Source organism: Chenopodium quinoa, unplaced genomic scaffold (assembly GCF_001683475.1).
Source record: "Chenopodium quinoa cultivar QQ74 unplaced genomic scaffold, ASM168347v1, whole genome shotgun sequence".
Lineage (NCBI taxonomy): Eukaryota > Viridiplantae > Streptophyta > Magnoliopsida > Caryophyllales > Amaranthaceae > Chenopodium > Chenopodium quinoa.
The window spans coordinates 7,256,103-7,279,123 of record NW_018743292.1 but is presented as its reverse complement, the minus strand read 5'-3'; the positions used below and the strand labels follow the sequence as shown (position 1 = coordinate 7,279,123).

Sequence of the window (23,021 nt, the reverse complement as noted above, 5' to 3'; positions counted from 1 at the left end):
TTATAAATATTAATGGTCAAAGTTTTGCATTGACATGTGTGTCAGTCAAAGTGTGATTATTATGAAAACGGACGGAGTAATTAAAAAAGCTAAATATTCGATAAGTTAATTACAAATCAATAAGAGCTTTTTGAGCCTAAAAAGCTCATTCAATAAGCTATTTACCTACCACACAAATTAGTGTTTTTTTTTTTTTTTTTTTTTTTTTTTTTTTTTTTTTTTTTTGTCAAATCTCTAATAGACTCAAATAAGCTAAAAACTCTCCAAAAAAAACTCTTTACTAAACAAGGCCTTTGTCTAATTTTCGTAATATTTAATTTAGTTACATCTAAAATTCTATTTAAATTGATCTATTGATTTTGGAGTACTCTCTTTGTCTTATAATCTAGTGTATACTTTGTATATATTTCATTTTATGCGATCTTTATTGTTTAAGTTAAGACACTTCTTTGACCATCAGTGTATATATATACATATATATCAACACAACAACCACTGGCCACAACAACCTCAGTAACCCACCGACGCGAGCAACAACACCGACAACAAACCCATCGAGCAGCCCCCAACACAGCAAACCACGGAGCATCACCGACTCACCGAGCAAGCACCACCAAGCAACAACGCAATACCAACAACAACACCGACGAGGTGACACCCACCGAGCACCATCAGCGTTTTTCAGATCTAATTTTATTTTAGGTAAGAATTTAGATCTGGTTTTATTTTTTTCAAATTTCATCTTTTATATGCATTTCTGAACTGTTAGGGTTATGTTTGATTGTTTTGAATCGGTTAGATTTATGGTTTATTTGCATTTTTAGAGTTGATATTTGGTTAGGGGATTTGTAAATTTATTGATGGGTTAATGAATTTGTTTCAATTTATTTGCATAATGAGTAAACTTTTTGATTTTTTTTTTTTTTTTTTTTTTTTTTTTTTTTTTTTTTTTTTTTATGTTTGTCCATTGCGGTGGAGGCTTCAGATGCCGTGGTGGCAGAATAGCAGTGTGGCGTTTATCTTATCATGGGTTTTGTATGCCTGTAGTGTGGTTTCAAGATGTTCACCAGGGCTGCTGCACAGAAGCTTTTCAGAAATGTTCGATTAAAAAGGTAATTATACGCTTTCTATCCTGTGTTTGGATATAGCAACTTAATTAGAATGTATTCATTGTATTGCAGTGACAGTTGAAGTTTATATGCAATATGCTGTATTAATAATGATATCATTATCTGTTATGTTTATGGTGTTTATCTGTGAAAATCCCTCTTTAGAATCTCACTACTTAATGCCATATATGTGTTGTTTTTTGAGTAGTCCATTTCTTTTAGTTCTGGCATTTCCTTTAGGATAGCAAGGTGGTGATGATCTTTATTTGTATTTATACAACCATACTCATGTAGAATCTTTGAGTTGAATGGAGACCATATTTTATTGAGATAGTTGATTTAATTTATTTCTTATAAATGTAGCGTGTCACTTGATTACCTTTTAGTTTACCAAATATTTCTCTTTGGTTTGATCTTTTGAATTGTCTGGTATAATGCATATCTTTTTGAATACATTTATGTTAACAATAACCCTTCTGTAATACAGGAAGTGGAAGAGATATTTGAGCTTTTGAAGTCAACTTGGCGTGTATTGGGAATAACAGAGACCATATGATAAACCTATTAGCTCAAATGGTAGATGCAAATGCATAGGGGATGTAGGTTCAATTCCTACATAGGTTATTTCTATAAACAAAATTAATTAAAAAAAATAATCAAATTCATACTAAATTATATGAGCATATAAATGGTTTGAAATGATTTATAACTATATAAACTTTGTTACAATTAAACTCTCATACAAACTTGTGTCTCCACATTACATAAATAAACCTACGTAGGATTCAAACCCACATCTTTTGTACATTTGCACAATGCTCTACCCTTGAGCTAGTAGGCTAACGTATTTAAAACATTCAAACATACTCACAAATGAGCATTAATTTGACAAAATAAGCCAGAATCATTTGCTCATTTGACAAATGAGCATTAAATAGTTTGCTCATATGACAAAGGAGCATTGAATTTTTTTGCTCATTTGACAAATGAGCAAAAAATAATTGCTCATTTGACAAATGAGCAAAAAATTAATTGCTCATTTTGACAAATTATTTGCTCATTTTTGACAAATTAGTAAAGAATAAATATTAATTTTTGACAAAATGAGCCAAATATATATATGTTCAATTCATTTTTCTTTAAGGGCTTAAACTACATTACAAGAAAAACTTCTCATTTCTTCCTTAAATTGAATCTACTTATATACTCTCTATACGTACAAGTTTTTTTTTTTTTTTCATCTTTTATTAATTTCAATTCATGTTTTCTCTACACATTTTAATTATAATGGTTTCTACTTTTTTTCCCTCACCTTAATTAAAGAAAAAATAAATAAATAAAAAAAAAAAAAAAAATTACCAATAAGTATTGCACTACTATTGCATTTAGTAAAACTACATGCTTTAAAGAAATGAAAAGTTTATATTGTGATAGGAGTATAAGTTATAAAATCGTAAATTAAAAAGTATAATCAATCAAGTATTACATAGTTGATAATAGAACAACACATGCATACTTGTATAGTCGAATTTCCAACGTGATGTTTATAAAACATTATGTATTCATACTTGATAGTTTTATGGCTACACATGATTTATTATTTGGTACTTTGTATATTTAATATTTGTACTACAATGTTTGGTCTCATAGGAAAAGATTGTTGGATCCTTAACATGCACAACTTTAATTTGAAGATGATGGCCTATAATTGCTTACATGTGTACTGTTATATTTTAAATTATGAATGGCTGACTCAAAAACAGTATCCTTTATCTCTTTTGAGCCCTTTCTCCTTCCCACCCACCCAAACTTTTGTTTTTATGTTTTATCTTTTGATTATTTTCAACATAAAGAAGCTTTAATTTCATGGTTTATTTATTTATTTATTTATTTTATGATTTTGCTTCTTTTGGTGATGATCTTGAGCGATGATCTTTACGACTTCATAGTAGCTATTGTGGTTATGATCTTGCTTGATTAGTCTCTATATATAGTTGCCAATCTTTATGATTTATGAGAGAGATGTAAGTAAAATACTAAAATTACATGATCACACACATTGTAGTAATTTAACAAATAATGAAATTTTTGAGAACATTAGATGATATGGTTAATTCATTCTAGCCATTTTTAATGTATGTTTTGTTTGCTAAAAAGTTAGGCTCAACATGTACGTATAAGATAACTAGATAAAATGATGTATCTCACTTAAACCGTCTGCAAACATCAAGATTATGTATACAAAATGTAGCAAGTATGTTATTATAAAATAGAATTTGACCAACGATCCAAATAATAACAAATTAAAGCTGACAACGTTCTACATCCAATGTGTACTTCATTTTTTTTTTTTTTTTTAATCCAACTAAAAGGGGAGATTATGATCTGAGAAATTTACTTAAGCTTGTTACATGGTAAAGTATATGAAAATTATGCTTAATGAGTCAATAATGTGCTAGACTCGTATAGTTTTTGTACGAGGCTGAGGTGTAGCTCGATGCTTTTGACTATGAATTACTGTACTACTTTACTACGTATATTATACAAGTATATTCTAAGGAGAAGGCATAGCTTCTAGCCTTCTAATTCGATTTAATTTCCTATATGCTCTTTTATCTATTTTCTCTTAATAATTGTAAACATACATAAACAAATAAAAAAATTTATTTTGTAAGTGGTTGGGCACAAAATTAGTAAAATTAATATTTTCAGCAACTTTGTGTTCATTCTTGAATAATTGACACATTTCCTATCTCACTCACTATCTTTCTCCTCCCACAAGCATATCTTCTATGAACATAAAATTATCGTACACTCTTCACCATAAACTATTCAATAGAATCAATTAACTCCGACTCTTTTCTTAAATTTGTGTCAATTAAAATGTGTTAGCTATTACGAAAATGTTATAATATGGCCATGGATATGTACGAGTATTTGAAAATCTCAATTTGATAATTGTTTGGCCCATTACCCTAATTAGCAAGTGGGCACAACCGCATATTATTTGGGTGAGTCAATATGCAAAAAATAACTACTCTCTCTGTTTCATATAAATCGTAACACTTTCTTTTTACATTCGTTTCATATTAATTGCAACACTTTTATATATATGGAATAAACCCACCAATTTTATAATTTCTCTCTCTCGCCAACCCCACTTTCACAAATATTTTATTATTACTCTTTCATACCAACTCCACTTTTACTACTTTTTTTTTTACTAGGTTAGGTCTCGTGCCATGCACGGTAAGTTATTTTAAATACTTTTGACAAATTAATTTATTTATAGCATAAAATATAAAAATTGTTTAATATCTTGTACAAAATTGAAGTAACATGGAATATTTGATCAAGATCATATTCTTAAAATTTATTCCACCAAAAATACATCTTCTTGAAAAAAATTATATATTTCCTTATTATTTCGTAATTAATTGAGTATCAATATAAAAATGGTAATTATTATTGCTCATCTATAGAGTTGACAAAATCAAACTTTTTTAAAAAAAATAATTTCCTTAAATAAAATTTAGTAATTTATTATTAAAAAAATATACTAAGAACACACCAGAAATCGACACGTGTCATTGCTGGTATGTCTTTTAGTATATAGTTATTGATTAATTCTCTTTCCTACTAACAATACTGATAGAGTATAAAACATAATCTTGGGCTTCAACCATCAGTTTAAGCTTTTGGTTGAGTTGGTCCTCTAACATGGTATCGGACCCAACGTGGCATAGAGATCACGAGTTCAAATCTCATCCACCCCCACTTTTAAGTGGTGTGAGGGGGCGTGATAAAGTATAAAACGTCATCTTGGGCCTCAACCATCAGTTTAAAAAAGAAATAGGTCAAGTAAAAAAGAACAGAGGAAGTACTTTATATTATAAAATGTCCTCTTTTGGACAATATCTTATATTATAAAATAACCTCTTTTGAGTCTCACCCTATAAATTTTCTTAAACTTTGTAAACACTCCAATGTTATGATTAATACGAAACGGAGGAGTATAAAAATACAGAAATTTCACCATATACCACTGAGTTTAAGCATAATTCACCGTATACCACCAAAAACTTTCTAATACACCATATACCACTCAGTTATTGTATATTAACACAAAATGCCCTTTTTGCTAATTGTCGTTAGTCTGCCGTTTGGGGGACTTTACCATTATGCCCTTATACATCTAACTGGCGCCATTGATAGGGTTGACTCCCCCAAACATAATTTTTCTAGTTTGAAAAAATTGACCCCCCATTTCCCCTTTCCATTAAAGCTTCTCTCTGTTCTTCTCCATTAAAATCGAACCCCAAAATCAATCAAAAAGCTTCAAACTTTCATCGATCCCCCTGGCGGCAACAATTGCGATCCCAGCCACTTCCCAAATGGCCGGCGACTGCCCTCCCCTGGCCCCTTCCCCCCGCCGGCGACATTCTCGACCCCTTCCCCCTACGCCGGCGACCATCCCACTCTTACTCCCCTTCCCCGAAAATCATCCCCCACCTGTAACCCAATTCCCGATTTCCTCGCCGGACTCCCCTTCCCCGATTCCCGATCTCTCTAACCCTAAAAAAATCCTCAATTTCCCTCTTGCAAATCCCAATTGGAATATCGACGGCAAAGAAACCACCCATCAAATCTTGACGAAGAGAGAGAAGGTCGAATTAGAAGCGAATTTGTTCGAAAAAAATGTTGATAAGTCGAATTGATGTTGTTGTATGGTTGCAGATTTTGAGTGTTGTCGGTTCAGGGGGAGAGGGAGGCCGACGCGTTGGCGAGAGAAAGGCTGGGCGCCGGCGTGGGTGGGGGCGGGATAGGGTGGTGGATGGGGGTTCTAGTCATAGTTCGTGCAAGCAGGGGATGTTAGGATAGGGTGGTGGTTGGCTGGGAGACGTTGGTGGTTTGGGAGGAGGACGGGAAGGGGAGATGGCAGGGGTAGGGGGAGCTCTGGAAGGCCGGCGAGGGAGGAGGCTGGGCAAGGCCGCCGGCGAGGGAGGAGGCTGGGCAAGGCCGCCGGCAGGGAGGGGGAGCTGGGCTGGTGGGGGAAGGGGGTGTCGGGGTTGGTGGAGTGAGGAGGTGGTGGCTGTTTTTTTTTTAATTCTTTATTTAACTAATTAATTAGATAATATTAATAAGAGCCAATATGTGACAGCCACGTGGCATAATTAACCTTAATTATTAACGGCGTTAACGACAGACTAACCACAGTTAACAAAAAGGGCATTCTGTGTTAATATACATTAACTCAGTGGTATATGGTGAATTAGAAAATTTTGTGTGGTATATGGTGAATTACGCATTAACTCGGTGGTATTTGGTGAAAAATCCGATAAAAATAAGATAAAATCAAAGTGGATCACAGTAGAGATTGTGGTCCCACCAACCGCGTTCTTTTGTTCTAAAACTTGGGTGACCTTCTTCTCTCTGCAAATTTTGCGAAAATTAGGGTTTTGCTTTCATCGATTTCTCACAAAAATGGGGGGAGGCAACGCTCAAAAATCCAAGACTGCTCGCGAGAAAAATTTGGAGAAGAATAAGCCTTCCAAAGGTTTTAATTTCTTTTATTTTTTTTATTAGTAATTCAAAATTATTGTACTTGGGTTATTTATCTGAATTTTTTGTGAGCTTTGATTAATTTTTTTTTTAATTTGTTGCAGGAAGCCAATTAGATTCAAACAAAAAGGCTATGAGTATCCAGGTATTTTGATTTTGCAGTTGATTTTTATTTATTTATTTTGATTAATTTTGGTTTATGATGCTACAATTAAGCTGAAATAATAATTTATGAATCATTGTGATACTGAATTTAGCTGTAATTGTTGAATTGATCCTTTGTAAATATTGAAAGTTCAGCAGGTTATGATTTCAAGATTGTCATCCATTTGATCACTCTTTACGTTAATATTCTCCGAATATAATTTTATTTCAAGAGATAGTATAGTCCAATATTAATCTTGTTATTTATTGCGATGTAGCTTGGTCTTTCGAATTGGATAAATTAGTAATATGAGAGCGCTCATATTAACTTTGTCGTGATAATTTTTGCGACCTTTGTTGAAGTTAACAGTCTCATATAAAATTTGATATCCAAAAAAGTTGTCACCATAGTATGAGTAAATTTCTAAATATGCCATTACTTCAATTAAGCGATGTGGAGATAATAAAAATGAATCGATTTTCACCAGCTCCTGTTGGCCAAGTCTCGTATGGACTAAAGCCCAAAACGTGTTGTGAAGAGTCGTGGTGCTAATCCGTTAAGTTCTTCTTGTGAATGTCATATTCTGCCAAAATTTCACCAGCCCCCATAAATAATTAAATATGCCGGAGCCATTTATTACTGTGCTCTATGGTCTATAGATGCTGAAGTTTTAGATAGTAACTACAAGAGGGGGGGTGAATTGTAGTTTAGGTAAAGTAGTAGACTTTTTGCGGAATTTAAACGATGTAAAACTAAAGAGAGAAATGATATGGGTTTTTCTGAATTTCCACTATGTAAATCAAACTCTTTTACAAGTGAGTAATAAACCCAGTTCAAGTTCCATAAGAACAGAACTTGTTCCCAACTCTCGCAGAAGTTTCGACTCCGGAACTTCCTTTACCTCACAAGTTACAGCTCTCACATAAACCCCAAGATCTTAATTACAATAAGTAATACAAGACCTAATGCACTAGAGAATATAAGAAGTAATTTAAAACTCTCTTCACGCTATTAGCTAATTACTGACTGGAGCTGAGATTGATTGCATGGGTTTTGATAGAGTAAACTTAGTCATTAACTTCCCACTATAATCACGTACACATGTCAACACTCCCACTAACATGTGGAGTCACCGTGACAAGTGGTGATCATGGGAAGTTTCCTAAACTTACTCACCAATCCACCATGATCTCAACAACTTGCTATATTTTTGCTTTGAAGAAAACTAAATAGAGGAATATGATAAAACGGTTTCTTTGACTAAATCAAAGAAGATATTTTTGTTTAAAAAGAGATTTTATAAAATACTTTATTTAAAAACTAATATAAAGTAGATAAATTTGCTAAAAGGATAATAACTAAATTAGATTGAATTTATCATCAAAACGGTAGGCTTATTAAAAGATAATAAATCAATTTAAATAATTTATTTATTAAACACTAAAATATCTTTTTACAAACTTATTAAAAACAGGTTTATCATAATTCTTCAAAAACAATTATATATTCCAATTTTGCGTTATTTATTTTAACCTTAATAGCGTGCCTCACCGAGTTCCAAACCAACTTATATTTCAAGTGCTTACAATTATTCTAGAATGTGAAATTGTACGAGGTGCTTTCATGAATGCTGCTCCGCATTCCTTAATTAATTTGTGTTCCTACTCCGGACCGAACATTGTTGCTTGAACCTTTCATTCATCAAAGACTTAAAACATACATTAGTCAAGATTGTCAATTTGTTCATCAAAACCAAAAGGGTTAACAATTTTCCCTCATTTTGATGATGACAAACACCGACAAACTTAGGCAAATAAAAATCGTCTAGGCATGCAAGAGAAAACTTAAAAACATAGAATTAAAAACAAGCATAAGAACTTAAATTTATTAACTGACTAAAGATTTATTAACTGACTAAAAGACTTAAAAGAAAGAAACCAAAGACCTTAGATATTCAGGAAACTTAGCAAAACACTTGAAATATACCTCATGAATCGTTGAGCCCGGTAATACTTTAGCCTCCATGAAGTTTGTCCTTTTCCCCCTTTTGGCATTATGAAAAGAACAATATGCTATACTCCCACTACGCTACGGAGGGGGTAGTAAGCTCAAATATAGCATAGTTAAGGCAAGTTATATACCAAGTAAGAAACATTATGTACATCATTCCTTCTCGTCCACCTCCTCGAAAGCAACTTTGTTAATAGTCTCAAGGATTTCCTTGTGACTTTCTGTAATTCTAGCCTCTGCAGCTGCAATTCGTTTTTCTTGTGCCTCGATCATGGTTTTCATCTGCTCTTGAATTTGATCACCCATAGTCTTCACCATTCGAGCCATTTCATCCAACTTTGCCATCACTGTTGAAGATAAATTGGAAAACAGGAGCACTTGTTCCGACAAAGGCAGCAAAGCCAAAAGGTTGTGATGGAGGAGGAGGCCGGTTAGGAGAAGGTTGTTTTGGTGGTGGTGGATCGGGAACAGAGAAGGGTTTCGATTCAAAAGAAACATGGCAGCAAGAAAATATGGGTCAGAATGGTCAGAGGAGCTAGTATCCACGACATTGGCAGGCTCGGAGCAGGAAAGGTTATTTTGACAAAGGTTCTTTTACTCCTTCTAAGTCCCTTCTGAAATACAGGAATAAAAATTCTCTCTTCTTCACTCTCAGTATCGTACTGGTTTCCCCCTCAGAATGGGCACACTCTTTACTTTCCCCCTTTGAATGTACACCCTCGCCAACTCCCTTGCTACCGTCTCCCTTACTGCCATCCCCTTCACCCTTTTCTTCCTCACTCTCAAGATTAGGTTCATCACCCTTGCTAACCTTCTCCTTCCTCTTCTTTTCTTTCCCTTCCTTTTTTGTTTTCTGTTTCCCATCCTTCGTTTGTGGGATAAATTGAATTTTCCCTCCCTCAATTTCCAACCCTAGCCTAAGCAAATCTGGTTTTAGGTAGGTAGGAGTTTCGGATTCAACGCTTATGCCGAAGGATTGAAAACAGAAAACAAAAAAGGAAGGGAAAGAAAAGAAGAGGAAGGACAGGTTTGGCGAGGGTGATGAACCTAATCTTGAGAGTAAGGAAGAAAAGGGTGAAGGGGATGGCAGTAAGGGAGACGATAGCAAGGGGGTTGGAGAGGGTGTACATTGAGGGGAAAACCAGTACGGATACTGAGAGTGAAGAAGAGAGAATTTTTATTCCCGTGTTTCAGAAGGGACTTAGAAGGAGTAAAAGAACTTTTGTCAAAACATCCTTTTCTGAGCGTGTCAATGTAGAGGATACTAGCTCCTCTGACTATTTTGACCAGATTTTCCTGCTGCTCATGTTCCTTTTGAATCGGAACCCTCCTCTGTTCCCGATCCACCACCACCAAAATAACCTTCTCCTAACCAGCCTCCTCCTCCATCACAGCCTTTTGGCTTTATTGCCTTTGCTGGAACAAATGCTCGGCAGATCTTGCCAACTTATCTTCAACAGTGATGGCAAAGTTGGATGACATGGCTCGAATGGTGAAGACTATGGGTGATCAAATTCAAGAGCAGGTGAAAATCATGATCGAGGCACAAGATAAACGAATTGCAGCTGCTGAGGCTAGAATTACAGCAAGTCACAAGGAAATCCTTGAGACTATTAACAAAGTTGCTTTCAAGGAGGTGGACGAGAAGGAATGATGTGCATAATGTTTCTTGCTTGGTATATAACTTGCCTTAACTATGCTATATATGAGCTTACTACCCCCTCCGTAGCGTAGTGGGAGTATAGCATACTGTTCTTTTGATAGTGCCAAAAGGGGGAAAAGGACAAACTTCATGGAGGCTAAAGTATTACCATTACCAGGCTCAACGATTCATGAGGTATGTTTCAAGTGTTATGCTAAGTTTCCTGTTAATATAATATATACTCTGAATGTCTAAGGTCTTTGGTTTATTTCTTTAAGTCTTTTAGTGCGTTAATAAGTCTTTAGTCAGTTACCCTCTTGGTATTTTGATTATTGACAAACAAACAAGCTTTGACTAATGGTGTTTGATAGTCTTTGGTTGAATGGAAAGATTCAGGCGATAATAATATCTATACCGGAGTAGGAGCAACTAAATTGGAAGCTTCGATATTCGTATGCAAGCTTTCAAGATGAAGAAGACAAATTCCAATCCTTAGTATTCACTGTAAGCACTAGAGTTTTTATGTGCAGAAAAGAACTTAGTAAGGAACTTAATGTTTTAATCAGAAAATGTTTACGTAAGACTTTAAATCAGTTTTTATTCCTTAATTAAAGGATAAAATAAAATCAGAATTTAAAGAGATATATTTTCTGTAAATAAATAAAAGATAAATAATTGTTTAATTAAAAGATAAGTTTTTTATTTTAAGATTAAATAATTATTTAAAGTTTTATCTTTTTAAAATAATAAATATCTTTAATAGATATCTTTAATTGATTATTAGACTAAGTAAAAGTTGTTACCTATTTTTAAGGAAGCCGTTGAATGCTTGAGAGAGAGAAAAGTCAGGGAGACCATATTCCTCACTTCCTCAACGCTCCCAAAGTTAAGGTGTACGTGAGATCATGGGAGGAGTGGGAACATGGTTGAGGCTTCTCATCTCTCTATAAAAAGCATGCAACAGATTCTGATTTGAAGTACAATGGACAACAACGAGAAACATTCAGTTCATTGAGCTTAAATTTTCTAAGAGCTTTCACGTTCAATATAAAAGAGTGATGAGTTCCTTTATGTCTTAATCTTCTCTAGTGCATTAGGAAAAGTCTTGTAATTACTTTTGTAATTTGGGATTGGGGTTTGAGAGAATTGTAACTAAGAGACTTGAGTGAGTTTGTTAGAGGGTTGTAAGTGATTCAGAGTCGAATCATATAAGAGAGTTAAGCTGCGGTAGAGGGACTGAGCTGGGATACTTGTGTACCTAAGTGTAGGCAGAAGTTTCACCTTTGTTAAAGAGTCTTTACATAGTGAAAATATTTGAAAAGCCTATATCATGTGTTCTCTCTTTTCTTACATTGTTTAATTCCGCAAAATGTTCGCTATTCTCTATATACTACAATTCACCCCCCGTCTTGTAGTAGACATCGTACTATCAGATGCGCTAAAAAGTTCTGAACTAAGTGAATCTGATAGAAGCATTCTGCATTTATTAGATAATCAACCATAGTCCAGTGATGCTGCTCCACTAACAAGCTGATTTATCCATCTACAAGCTGCCTATTGAAGTTGATGTTGTGCTGTTGCTTTGAGAAGGGTGGTAGGGTGGGGTGGGGTGGTGTGGTCGTGAAGTTTTTGCTTGGTTGTAGACTTGTAGTATGAAATTAAGCTTATCTTTGGATATACGTAGTGCTAAAGTGTGCCTTCAACCTTTTATCATTTCCGATGATTATTTGCTATCTTGGATTTTTGGTACAACATTTCTTTATGAGTAGACATTTATCATTCTTCTGAACAAAGAGGAAGATATTGGCTGTCCAGCCTAGGTTAGCTAGCAGCTTATACATAATTCTTTATGCTTACCTAATTACTTCATGCAAGGTTAAACTTACATCAGTTATACTGCATGCGCCCTTTAGATTTGGCTATATACTGAGAGGAGGAGGCTTTCAATGTTAATCGATGTGTTTATGCTCGTAAGTAGGTTATTCTTCTTATTTAAAACAATGAGCTCAAAGAATCTATTTAAATAGGTCATGTTTTATGGTAACTCTGTTTGCAAAAATTACACTGCTGTTTTTGCTGCATTTGATATATTGGGATGACATAGAGCTCTGTATTTTTCTTTTTATATTTATTGTTAAATTTTTTACCACAATATATTTTTCCTTAGTAATGTCGGAGAACACCACAAATTTGGCAGTGTTTCCTGGTCTTTGCAAACATGAGAATGGTTTGTGTAAATGAGTTTGTTATTCTGAATACAAATTATGCTGAACATGTTTTAACAGGCATTCTGCATATTTTATATGCATCCTTGCTGTTATTGAATCAACACTTTTGCTTTCTTATCATTGAGAACTGATGATGCCAGAGGGAAGCTGCATCTGCTACTTGTTAAATATGGTGATTGGAAGAATTTAAATGATTCTATAGTTGGGGGTATTGTTCTTTAATTTTTGCTTGTTTGTGTGTGGCTTTATGTTTGGTGTTTCTGTAGATGTTTGGGAGTTGTAGTCAGTGTCATGTTGCAGTATCATTGTTTTAGATAGGACTTTGTTGATACTTCGTAGATGTTACGTTTTAAAAGTTACTGAGCCCTCTTAGAATGTATATTTGTTGGTCTTAACATTTGATTGGTGAATTCAGTGCAAGGTATGCATGCAGACATTTATGTGTACTACTACAGAGGTGAAATGCCGCGAGCATGCTGAAAATAAGCACCCAAAACACGACATTGGTGCATGTTTTCCACACTTGCAGAAATGACCCCTGATGGTTTTATGTATTCTAATTGATGGGAAGAAGTTGTCACAAAGGGAAATAAACTTTTAAGAATATTTCGAAGTTGTAACTTTTCTGATGTATATCAAATGATAACACCTTAAATATCTCAACTACTGCTGCCTTTGATTATTGGGATTACTCAATGTAAAACTTTGTTCTTCAAATGAAAGTATCTAAATCTGCTTATCTTGAACTTGATCTATATTTGTTTTATCATTAACATTTCTCTTCTGTGTATACATTGCCTGTATTGTATATCCTTGCATTTGTAAATAAATTATACTATGTATCTCAGATTCCAGTGTTTGATTTCATGTCCGTCCATGTTACAACTAGTTGTACAGTAAAATTATTTGGGTGACTAATCCGAGATCTGGACATGAAGTTGGGGTATTGATCAGATTGTTAAATCATTATTTACTGTATTTAACTACACTTATAGATTATGCTGTATATCTTCTTTAAAAGTCTTTCATTTAGGGTTCACACAAAAAACTACCCAACTGATGCCTAAAGGTACATCTAAAGGTGCTGTGTTCGGACTCTTCGGAGTCACAGCAGCATGGATAGCGGACACTAACCCATTGAGTAGGGCAAGTTTGCCTTTTGTTCAGATTTGTATCAGTATTGATTTGGTGTATCCTAATGTTTGATCGATTGACAATGAGAAGTGATAACTATCTTTTCTTTTTTATGTTCTTTTATTAGTAACAAATGGTATGCTACAAACTCACCTTTTTTTTTTTCTCTTTTTTTTTGAAAGAATGCTACAAACTCACTTGGCCAAAAGAAAATTATTGAACCGGCTTTTATAGCTTGCTCTAACTTTGGTCATACCTCATACTTTCATTACTTTGTCTGTTTTACGTGACTTGAACCATTGCAATTTTTTTAACACTTGCTTTTCTATCGTAAATGATCATATGATATCGTCAGACAATAATGTTGCGTAAAAATATTATGTAGTAACTTATATTTAAATGCCAATAAGATAAGTTAATATGTTGATTTAAGTAGAGCTAATTAAGATTAGCGACTCGCTAAAACTAATATTTTGGTTAAATTTTCAACTTAGTTCAAAAATGCCTCGGAAAACCCACTTTTTCCAACCTAAAATTACAGGTTTGATTGATACAAACATGACCCTGTCCCATGATACATATCAGGTGTAAATGTAACAAATAAAAGACAACTCCTGAAGAATTAATAGTGGGGTGACTTGGCTAGGGGTGGTTTGTTGGAAAAAAGAGTGGGAGGGAGTTAAGAAAACATACCAGAATTTTGAATTTCAACGGCTTGGTTTCATACAATTATTATAATTCATATAATATTATTGAAACTAATTTACATAATTGAGACAATTAGAGCGTGCATGCATGTCTACCACCATACTCCACCCATATCTTCCTTATTTTTCTCAGGATGATTTCCTAAAAAAATTTCCCAAAAAAAAATAACCAAACTTTTTCATCATCCCAAGATTCGGGACTTTTCACACCCCCAACAAATTTTGTCAATGTCTTTTTTCCTTTCTTCATTGGTTTTGATTGCTTGATTGAGGTCCTTCTTTGCCCGTTCACCGTCGGAGGCCCTTCGTTGTTCTACCTACATTCATCTGAACAAGATAGAATTATTGTGATTTTTGTTTAGACATGGTTTGAATTTTGGGTTGTGATGTATTGTGTCATCGGAATGAATGATGGTTATAATCAGATTCTGAATATTGGAAGGAACTTGGTTGTTTTTGGATGAATCTGAGTTGTTGGGATTCTGGGATTTTTCCTTTCTCTTTAGAGATTAAAGAAAAATCATCATATTTGACGACGACGAAAACGGGGATCAGGGGTCTGAGTGATCGACATGAATTGCCTACCGTGCTTCAACAAGGATGACGACGAAGAACCCACTGATCCTCCACCACCTCCTCCTAAGATAGAAAGTCTTGCTCATATTGAACCCAAAGAGGCAGTTACTTCTTCGTCGAAAGGTATCCTTTCTCTCCTTCCTCTCTTGTAGTTTTTTGTTGCACTCCCTCTTCTACGGCCCTGGGTAGCATTTGAAGACATTGTACTAAATTGATTGTTTGACATGATTCCTCTGTTCAAGATATCTGTTCACATTCTGCTTTATTGTTTATGAAATTCTGTGTTAGAGATTTTATTGGATGAGCTAGTGGGGATTAGGTGATATCCATACAATTATGTTTCAGGGTAGATGACAAAAACAGACTATTTCATAGTAGAAACTTAGCTTCTAGTGTTGGTTTTGTAGCTACATGTTGGATGATTAAGAGGATTTGAGGTCACCTAATAGCTCAATGAGTTAATTTATTACGCGCCATGAGGGAACTAGCCTCCTTTTAGTGGAAGGTTGACTTATGACATTAAAGGGTTTCTAAGGTTGGTTCTGCTAAATATAAAGCATGGCTTCATCTTATCAGTATATCTGGCATTTTTGTATATCCTAGACAAATTTTCACAGCTTCAAAGCTTTAGTTTCTAGTGCTGTAATGTACTATGTTTAGGTTTGTGCTCCTCAAACATGTACTACGTAAATAACCAGAATTATCCTTCAATGTATGTATTGAAGGATAAGTATAGATGATAGATCATCTATTACTATATCAATCTTAGGCAGTTTCTCAACTAGGATCATTACTTGAAACAAAACTCCCTCATTATTTTGCTGCAGCAAAATTAATGATAAATTTCCTTACATATCTTATTGTAGCAAAAACATTTACCTTCCGGGAGCTGGCAATGGCAACAAAAAATTTCCGGCAGGAATGTCTTTTAGGTGAAGGTGGATTTGGAAGAGTATTCAAAGGGAAGCTTCAGTCTTCTGGCCAGGTAATCACTAACCGGTGTCCTAAATTCCCTTTCTTTGCTGGATTTGTTTTCTTATCTAGTCGATTGTTGACCTCATTTTAATGGTTGGTTGCTGTAGGTTGTTGCTGTAAAGCAGCTAGACAGAAATGGAATGCAAGGAAATAAGGAGTTTCTTGTTGAGGTCCTGATGCTCAGTCTGATCCAACACGCGAATTTGGTCAGTCTCATTGGCTACTGTGCTGACGGAGATCAGAGGCTTCTGGTGTATGAATATCTGCAGATGGGATCTCTGGAGAATCTATTGTTTGGTAAATTGACTTTGCATCCTTCTAGTGGTTAATCAGTATCCTATCTTCTCTTCTACTGGTTTTCCTGCCTTCTGCATCATTTTAATATATATGCAGAAGCTGCAGGATTCATAATAGCTGTTGCAGTCACTTTTCTTCTTTTCTTTGCTTTTAGTACTTGTATAGTGCAAACATCTTTCACAACTTAATGCTTTGTAACTTCTGCAAATTGCAGGTGATGATCCTGACAAGAAACCACTGGATTGGTACACCAGGATGAAAATAGCTTTGGGTGCAGCCAATGGACTCGAGTATTTGCATGACAAGGCCAATCCCCCTATCATATACCGTGACCTAAAACCATCAAATATTCTACTAAATGAAAACTATGAACCAAAACTGTCTGACTTTGGTCTTGCCAAGCTTGGAGCAGGTGGAGGTAAGGTAAACCCAACATCAAGGGTAATGGGAACTTACGGTTATTCTGCACCTGAGTATTCAAGTGGTGGTGAGCTTACGCTCAAATCTGACATATATAGCTTTGGAGTTGTATTTTTAGAGCTTCTCACTGGACGAAAAGCCATTGACACGACTAGACCAAATGATGAGCAAAATCTAGTTACATGGGTAAGCTTTATTTAATCACTCTGATTTAGGGTGACAAAAGTGACGAATTATCCTGACCTGATTTATTTGTAACTGTATCATCAGGCACAACCAATATTTAGGGATCCTAAAAGATTTTCAGATTTGGCAGACCCACGACTAAATAACAATTTTCCACTGACAAGTCTAAACCAAGCAGTTGGAATTTGTGCAATGTGCCTTCAAGAAGAATCATCTGTCCGACCCTTGATTGGTGATGTTGTTGCTGCTCTTAGTTTCCTGGCAGTACCTCAACCAAGTACTGCTCCTGCTTCAGCCACACCAGCAAATGCCCCGCCATCAGAGCAGAAGATGCTCTATGAAATTGAGACCAAAAAGAATAAACCGTCCCAATCAGATGACAGTTTACGGTATGATGATAGTGAGAGTACCCAAAGTGGTTCTGATCAGCGGAATGGAGGAAGTTATCAAAAAGTAGAATTGGGAGAGAAAGACTGTAGTAGTCTATATTCAGGGAGAGGACAGAGCTTTGATACTTTAGAGGAACACATCATTTACACATCAGACTCAGATAGTGGAGGTGGTAATACCAATTATGATGATGCTGAAACCACAGAGCTTGAAGATCCAGAAAGATCAATAGATTCAATTGCTAATTACAGTTTGCACTCGGCCCGAAGTACTGACAGCAGCATGCAATCTGATGCTGGATATAGATCTTCGAAACATGGAAGTAGTAGAAGATCTTCACCAACATATGCTAAAGGTTCTCGTAGAAGAAAGCCAGTTGTGACATTTAAGGAACCAAGTTTAAGTGCGAAGAAAAATGGTACTAGAAAACCGGAAGGAGAAAATAGCCATTCAGACAGTAATAATCAGACAGTACTTTCTGCTGCTACAGATGTCAGACAACAGCAGCAGCAACAACAACAACAACAACAAAAACAGCAGCAACATATACAAGAACCAAGCTCAAGTTCCTCAAGCTCAGGAAGCAGCAGTGAATCTGAGGAAGAAAATGGGTCTCCAAAACACATGAAAGACACGCACATTCCTCTACAGAATAATGGATTCCAAGAACAAGCCACCAGTAGCCCAGACAGATTTGATAATCATCGAGTTTTTGAGCAACCTCATAAAGAAAGTCCACAGCTACGGCATCTTAAAACCAGGTGATATTCGTGAGAAGGCATTAATGCATTATACGGCTATCCATCTTATTGTTCTAAAACTGATTGTTGAGCATAGACAAAAAGAGCTTTTTTTGGCTGGTAAAAAAGTTAACAGTTTGTCTCTCTTTTCATCGTATTCTCAAGTTATACCCTAAGCATCAGGCATTGAGGAGTTTGGAATCATGCTATTTTGAGTGAGGGGCAAATGCCAGATCTTGGTTGCAAGATTTCTTTCCAAGTTTCCTTACAACTTGTGTTTGTTTGATCCAATTACGACACCATTCCTTTGTCCTTCTAGTTCTTCCCTTATGTCTTGACTCCTCTTGAAAAACTTGATATTTTGTAAGCATCTATATATGGAATTGGCCTTTTTTGTACTGAAATTGTTAGAAGTGCTAGGCATGTAGGCAGAAGGGTGAGCACAATGACAATTTTGTTTACTTTAATAAAATACATTGTAGTGCTGTGCACATCAGTTGTACGCCTTGTAGCATTCTGAATTCTGAAGTTGTTTACTAAGCGAGTTTTCACTTTTCAGTTTTTGAAACAATCAATCTCTATTTTCTTTCATCTTCTACCTTTCATGTTCAAAGAAAGTAAAGAATTTCTATTGTCTGACTGCTAACACAGAGTACAAATATATACATTAGATTCTGCCCCAGAACACAAATGTATGATTTCGAAGATCTGTTAGTTTTTGTGGATAAATACAAATAAAATGGAGTATTGGAAAGCTTAAAATTGCTTCTTCAATGTTTTCTCCCAGTATTTTCTTACACCGGGAATTCTTTTGAAGTTTAAGAAGCAGATCTATCGGATACTCTGAAGATCCAAGTTATACACAAAAGAATATGAACCTTCATTATCTAACAAATCGTATGTGAGCAAGAAAAAAACCAGTAAAAGTATTTAAAATCTTTTCAAGTATAGGTTCATTTCGAACAATGACAAACAATTTGACAAGCTCGTTACCTTCGCCTCAAATTTTACCGAAGCTTCCTTATGGGCAATGATTGTCCAAAGAGTTTTTCCACCTCGCCCGCTTCCATCTGTAATTGATCCAGTAATTCCTTTTCCTCCTTGTTTAATTCTTTGAGGAAGTATTCCTCATCTCTTTGAAGTTCTTTAAAACCTTCTGTTAGCCTCTGAAACAATGTCATCTCAGTCTTCCCAACCTTTTCCACCTCTCCTTCAAATTGCTCTACTTCCTTAATGATTTCTCTCTCTCCTTCCTCCACCTTCTTCTCCAGCCTCTCAACAAGCGGAGGCTCAGGCCCACAGGTATTGTCTGTCCGGATGAATTTATTGAAGTCTCGTCCAACACTTTGAGCTGCTCTCTCAAGTTCTGGCACAGTAGTTTCAGGCACAGTTGCACTTCTTGTGTAAAGAAAAGCGCCACCATAGCCATCCCATGCATCATTTCTGCCTCGGTAATATACAAGTATGTAGTCATCTGGTTGATTTTCAGTTTTGGAAGATAGGATGTACCTACATGACAATAAAGCTCCCGGCTAAAATACTTTATCAGAATAATACAGCTAACTTTCATTGACTAATGATACTCATAACTCCAATTGACTTAAAATAATGTCAACAGTTAGAATCTTAACCCACAATAAAGAAACTCTATCTTTATCATTCTCAAAGTTAAAATAGTACGGAGCATAACATTTTAGTGTCAACTTCTCATGCTATTCCTCTCCAATGTCCCTAATGTATGCTTCTAGGATTGTGAGTCTGAGTTAAGCAACGAACTTCAAAACCATGGATACGAATGTCATGGTTGAGCAGACAAGAAAAATAACACCCATTAAAGAAAGCCTGTCTCAGAGTTTCAAAATGCTTCAAGCTAAAGATGGATGGAATTTACTTTCAAAAAGCATATATACTCAAGGAGTAGTAAAAGTTTACCAATCATCTTGATAGTGAAGATATTCATTGTCATGATTATACAGTATCCCCGGTTGGGAGGGGTCTTGCACAAATTTCTGCACAGCAGAACGGGTGAAAAATCCACCATCTGGTGTTTTTATTCGCCAAGACAAGTTTCCAACAAGCTTCCCATCTTCCACATGGAACTCATGTAACTGGCAATCAAAAGCGTCGAATGTTGGGTTCAAACCACTACTTATAAACCACTTCCCATCGAAATCTGCTATGTTGAAGCTCTTAACAAGCACACTAGGATCAGGAACTGGAAATTCTCCAACATCAGACTTCCGAGGCACACATTTCTTTCGAGAGACTGCACATTCATTGAACTCATCGACGACTTTGTTCTCGAACAAGTCCCCACATTTGATCTGATATACAAATATAAGTTTATGTGAGTTGATCTCTTTCTATTGAAGTAGAGAAGGGTCTGAGTTCAACCAATAGATATTTTTAAGAACTTACTTGGCATTCAGTTTCATCAGGCCTATTATTGCAGGTCTGCAGGCAAGCAACATTGGCTGCACAAGATGGATTTGCAATGCACTTGGCGAGTTCAACTCTACTCAGAATATTGAACAAATCAGACAAAGGTGCAAATCTTTTAAACAAACTATCAACAACAATAACCCACAGTAACTAGAAAACCAATACCCTCTATCTAGCCTGAGAAAAGCAATGTTCTTTTGTCGTGATCCCTATGTTTTCACATGACATATTGTCTAGACATCAAGTTTCTTGTACTACTGCTTCATGTTATTGTATAAGTTAAGTCTACCAAGAACAAACTTTATGAATTACAAAGGAATTACTGCACATGCCATATTCTGTTCCCTCTAAATTGGTTTAGCTCAAAAGATAGTTTCTCTGATTTCACTATTTCAGGATCACCAGAAACATGGTTCAATATTGTTTACCTGCATTCCTTCAGCAAACAGGTACAAGTTTTAAGAGCATCAACAGCTTGTGCCGGAGACATGACCAAAAATGTGCACGCAACTACAGCCGTCACTTCTACAACCTTCAACTTCAAGAGATCCCATTTCTGGTAAAGATTCAGTAAGAAACTGTTAGAATCAGCTACCCTCACCTAACGTAACTAAAGCTATCCTACACGTACAGCGTTTAGTACCTTAGGAATGACGGCATTGGACATAACCTTCGAGGATTTCACTTCCCACCCACATGAAATAAGACCTGATTTTGCTGGATTTCGATGATGGAATTTTTTTGAAGCTCCAATAAACTTACTGTATGAAACCTTCCTCTCATTAAACCCTATCTTCATTCTAACATCATCTTGGACAAGAAATGGCTTCCTCAATCGAACCCATTTCTTAAAATTCGGGTGTGAAACATTGTTGCACATACCAGCAAAATCGTCGTAGGATAAACATATCGATCGTGCAACTAATGCCATGTTAATTATTCTTTGCAACACTATCACCAATCCAACTTATATACAAAATTCCATAATTCAAAAAAAGCCAAATCTAGCAATGCCAGACACCCTTTTTAGGCGCTCTTCAGTAATTATCTTCTCTTAGCCACTTAACTGTCACCTACCTACCAAATACAGAACAATTAGATGAATTGTACATATACCCACATCACAAAGTCCCAAAATCAATCAAAGAAGAATTTTTTTTTGTTCTTTCTTTTATTTATCAAATTCAACAAAATAATAAGTAACAAAGCAATTTAATGGGGTTTTTGAGTTTTTCATAGGATACATAACAAAAAATTAAATCCCACACTAATATTTTATTAAATTGGCATATAGAAAGTCGGGCAGTGATGTATAAACGAAATCTATACCTCCAAAAACTTTAACCAACTAAGCGAGTTATCATACACATATATAAATAACATCAAGATTATAAAATGAATAGACATATAATTCTACAGATAAATGAACAAAGAATGAAATTAAAAGGAGAAAGTAGAGATAAAGAGAGAACCTGGAACAGAAGGTGAAGTTTGAGGAGATAGAAAAAGGGCGGGCAACGTGGGTTGTTAATGAATCAGTGATTAAGGGTGAATGAATGAATGAATGAATGAGTGGAAGCTCAGAATTTGGATAAGCCTTTTCTTTCTTGTTGAAAAAAACAAAAAGGAGGTATTTTGAAATACCTCTGACATTTTTTCAACTCTTTCTCTCTTTCTCCTCCTACCAACCCTCGAACCCCTGACCTGGTTAAAGATCTGGAAAGATCCTAACCAACAAGACAAAGGGAGGGCTGGTGAGATTTTATCGCCAGTAATTTTTTTTAACAATTAATAGAGTTATGTTTTCATTTATTTAGGTAAAAGTTTTAGATTAGATAGACTAGCTCATGAAAATAATGTATGGATTCTGCCTTGGTTGTATGCTTGTAAAGTTGTAATCAAGAGCACTAATCCTGGGCACCGTGCCGTGCCGGGCCGCCGCGGGTCGTGCCTGGCGGGCCACGGGCTGGTTCGTGCCGGCGGGCCCAGGATTTCGTGTCGTGCCGTGCCGGCCATTTTCACAGGCCAGCCCACGGCACGGCACGGCCCTCGTGCCTGGCGGGCTCGTGTCGTGCCGGCCACGTGCCGGCCTGCGGGCTGGTGCAGTTTTCAATTTTTTTTATTTTTTTTTTTTATTTTTTTTTTTATGACAACATTATAAATTAATAAGTTTATAATGTATATAAGTTATAAAATTATAATTATAAGTTTTATAAGGTAACTTATAAGTTTATAACTTATAAGTTTTATAAGGTAACTTATAAGTTTATAACTTATAAGTTATAAGTTATTAAATTATGAATTTTATAATTATAAGTTGAATATTTATGTTTTATAATTTGTATATTCAATATTTATATTTATATATTTACTTTATACTATTACTTTAAAATTTAATGTTTATGATTTATTAGTAATTGGTATAATTTTATTTTATTTTAATATGAATTTACAAATT

General features: G+C 35.3%; 4 protein-coding genes and 1 long non-coding RNA gene across 7 annotated transcripts; 4 read left to right on the top strand and 1 right to left on the bottom strand.

Moving 5' to 3' along the window:
- Positions 1 to 192: 192 nt before the first annotated feature.
- On the top strand, positions 193 to 1,821 carry LOC110736040. Of its 2 annotated transcripts, none has more exons than XR_002514188.1 (3): positions 193 to 702; positions 986 to 1,112; positions 1,597 to 1,821. It is a non-coding gene; the product is annotated as an uncharacterized LOC110736040 (long non-coding RNA). The 2 variants fall into 2 exon arrangements; XR_002514187.1 differs by having other exon boundaries at positions 979 to 1,112.
- Positions 1,822 to 6,500: 4,679 nt separating this feature from the next.
- LOC110736761 (uncharacterized protein At2g23090-like) lies at positions 6,501 to 13,451 on the top strand. Its single transcript, XM_021917063.1, has 3 exons — positions 6,501 to 6,666; positions 6,776 to 6,816; positions 13,112 to 13,451. The coding sequence occupies exons 1-3, from the start codon at positions 6,594 to 6,596 to the stop codon at positions 13,229 to 13,231; spliced, it is 234 nt and encodes a 77-aa protein (XP_021772755.1). The 5' UTR covers positions 6,501 to 6,593; the 3' UTR covers positions 13,232 to 13,451.
- A 1,089-nt stretch (positions 13,452 to 14,540) lies between these two features.
- On the top strand, positions 14,541 to 17,070 carry LOC110736760 (probable serine/threonine-protein kinase PBL26). The gene is made up of 4 exons (XM_021917062.1): positions 14,541 to 15,236; positions 15,980 to 16,098; positions 16,196 to 16,385; positions 16,600 to 17,070. Exons 1-4 carry the CDS (start codon positions 15,110 to 15,112, stop codon positions 17,004 to 17,006), a joined length of 843 nt encoding a protein of 280 aa, XP_021772754.1. The 5' UTR covers positions 14,541 to 15,109; the 3' UTR covers positions 17,007 to 17,070.
- A 113-nt stretch (positions 17,071 to 17,183) lies between these two features.
- Positions 17,184 to 18,146, top strand: LOC110735882 (receptor-like kinase LIP1). The gene has a single exon (XM_021916060.1). It carries the CDS (start codon positions 17,184 to 17,186, stop codon positions 18,144 to 18,146), a length of 963 nt encoding a protein of 320 aa, XP_021771752.1.
- A 737-nt stretch (positions 18,147 to 18,883) lies between these two features.
- Positions 18,884 to 22,317, bottom strand: LOC110736759 (violaxanthin de-epoxidase, chloroplastic). 2 transcript variants are annotated; one of them, XM_021917060.1, is made up of 6 exons: positions 22,036 to 22,317; positions 21,207 to 21,640; positions 20,992 to 21,119; positions 20,540 to 20,636; positions 20,054 to 20,445; positions 18,884 to 19,630 (listed from the first exon to the last, which is right to left on the bottom strand). In XM_021917060.1, the coding sequence occupies exons 2-6, from the start codon at positions 21,492 to 21,494 to the stop codon at positions 19,129 to 19,131; spliced, it is 1,407 nt and encodes a 468-aa protein (XP_021772752.1). In that variant the 5' UTR covers positions 21,495 to 21,640; positions 22,036 to 22,317; the 3' UTR covers positions 18,884 to 19,128. The 2 variants fall into 2 exon arrangements, with proteins under 2 accessions (XP_021772752.1, XP_021772753.1); XM_021917061.1 differs by having other exon boundaries at positions 21,207 to 21,636.
- Between the last annotated feature and the right edge of the window lie 704 nt (positions 22,318 to 23,021).

Excerpts from the sequence above, each read along its gene's own strand:
- LOC110736761 (XM_021917063.1), top strand. The coding sequence starts at position 6,594 with ATGGGGGGAGGCAACGCTCAAAAATCCAAGACTGCTCGCGAGAAAAAT. Across the intron at positions 6,667-6,775 it reads GAAGAATAAGCCTTCCAAAG|GAAGCCAATTAGATTCAAAC; the intron begins GTTTTAATTTCT and ends AATTTGTTGCAG. Across the intron at positions 6,817-13,111 it reads AAAAGGCTATGAGTATCCAG|TGCAAGGTATGCATGCAGAC; the intron begins GTATTTTGATTT and ends TGGTGAATTCAG.
- LOC110736760 (XM_021917062.1), top strand. The coding sequence starts at position 15,110 with ATGAATTGCCTACCGTGCTTCAACAAGGATGACGACGAAGAACCCACT. Across the intron at positions 16,099-16,195 it reads AGCTTCAGTCTTCTGGCCAG|GTTGTTGCTGTAAAGCAGCT; the intron begins GTAATCACTAAC and ends TGGTTGCTGTAG. Across the intron at positions 16,386-16,599 it reads TCTGGAGAATCTATTGTTTG|GTGATGATCCTGACAAGAAA; the intron begins GTAAATTGACTT and ends TGCAAATTGCAG.
- LOC110735882 (XM_021916060.1), top strand. The coding sequence starts at position 17,184 with ATGTGCCTTCAAGAAGAATCATCTGTCCGACCCTTGATTGGTGATGTT.
- LOC110736759 (XM_021917060.1), bottom strand. The coding sequence starts at position 21,494 with ATGGCATTAGTTGCACGATCGATATGTTTATCCTACGACGATTTTGCT. Across the intron at positions 21,120-21,206 it reads CCAATGCCGTCATTCCTAAG|AAATGGGATCTCTTGAAGTT; the intron begins GTACTAAACGCT and ends AATCTTTACCAG. Across the intron at positions 20,446-20,539 it reads CTGATGAAACTGAATGCCAA|ATCAAATGTGGGGACTTGTT; the intron begins GTAAGTTCTTAA and ends TTTGTATATCAG.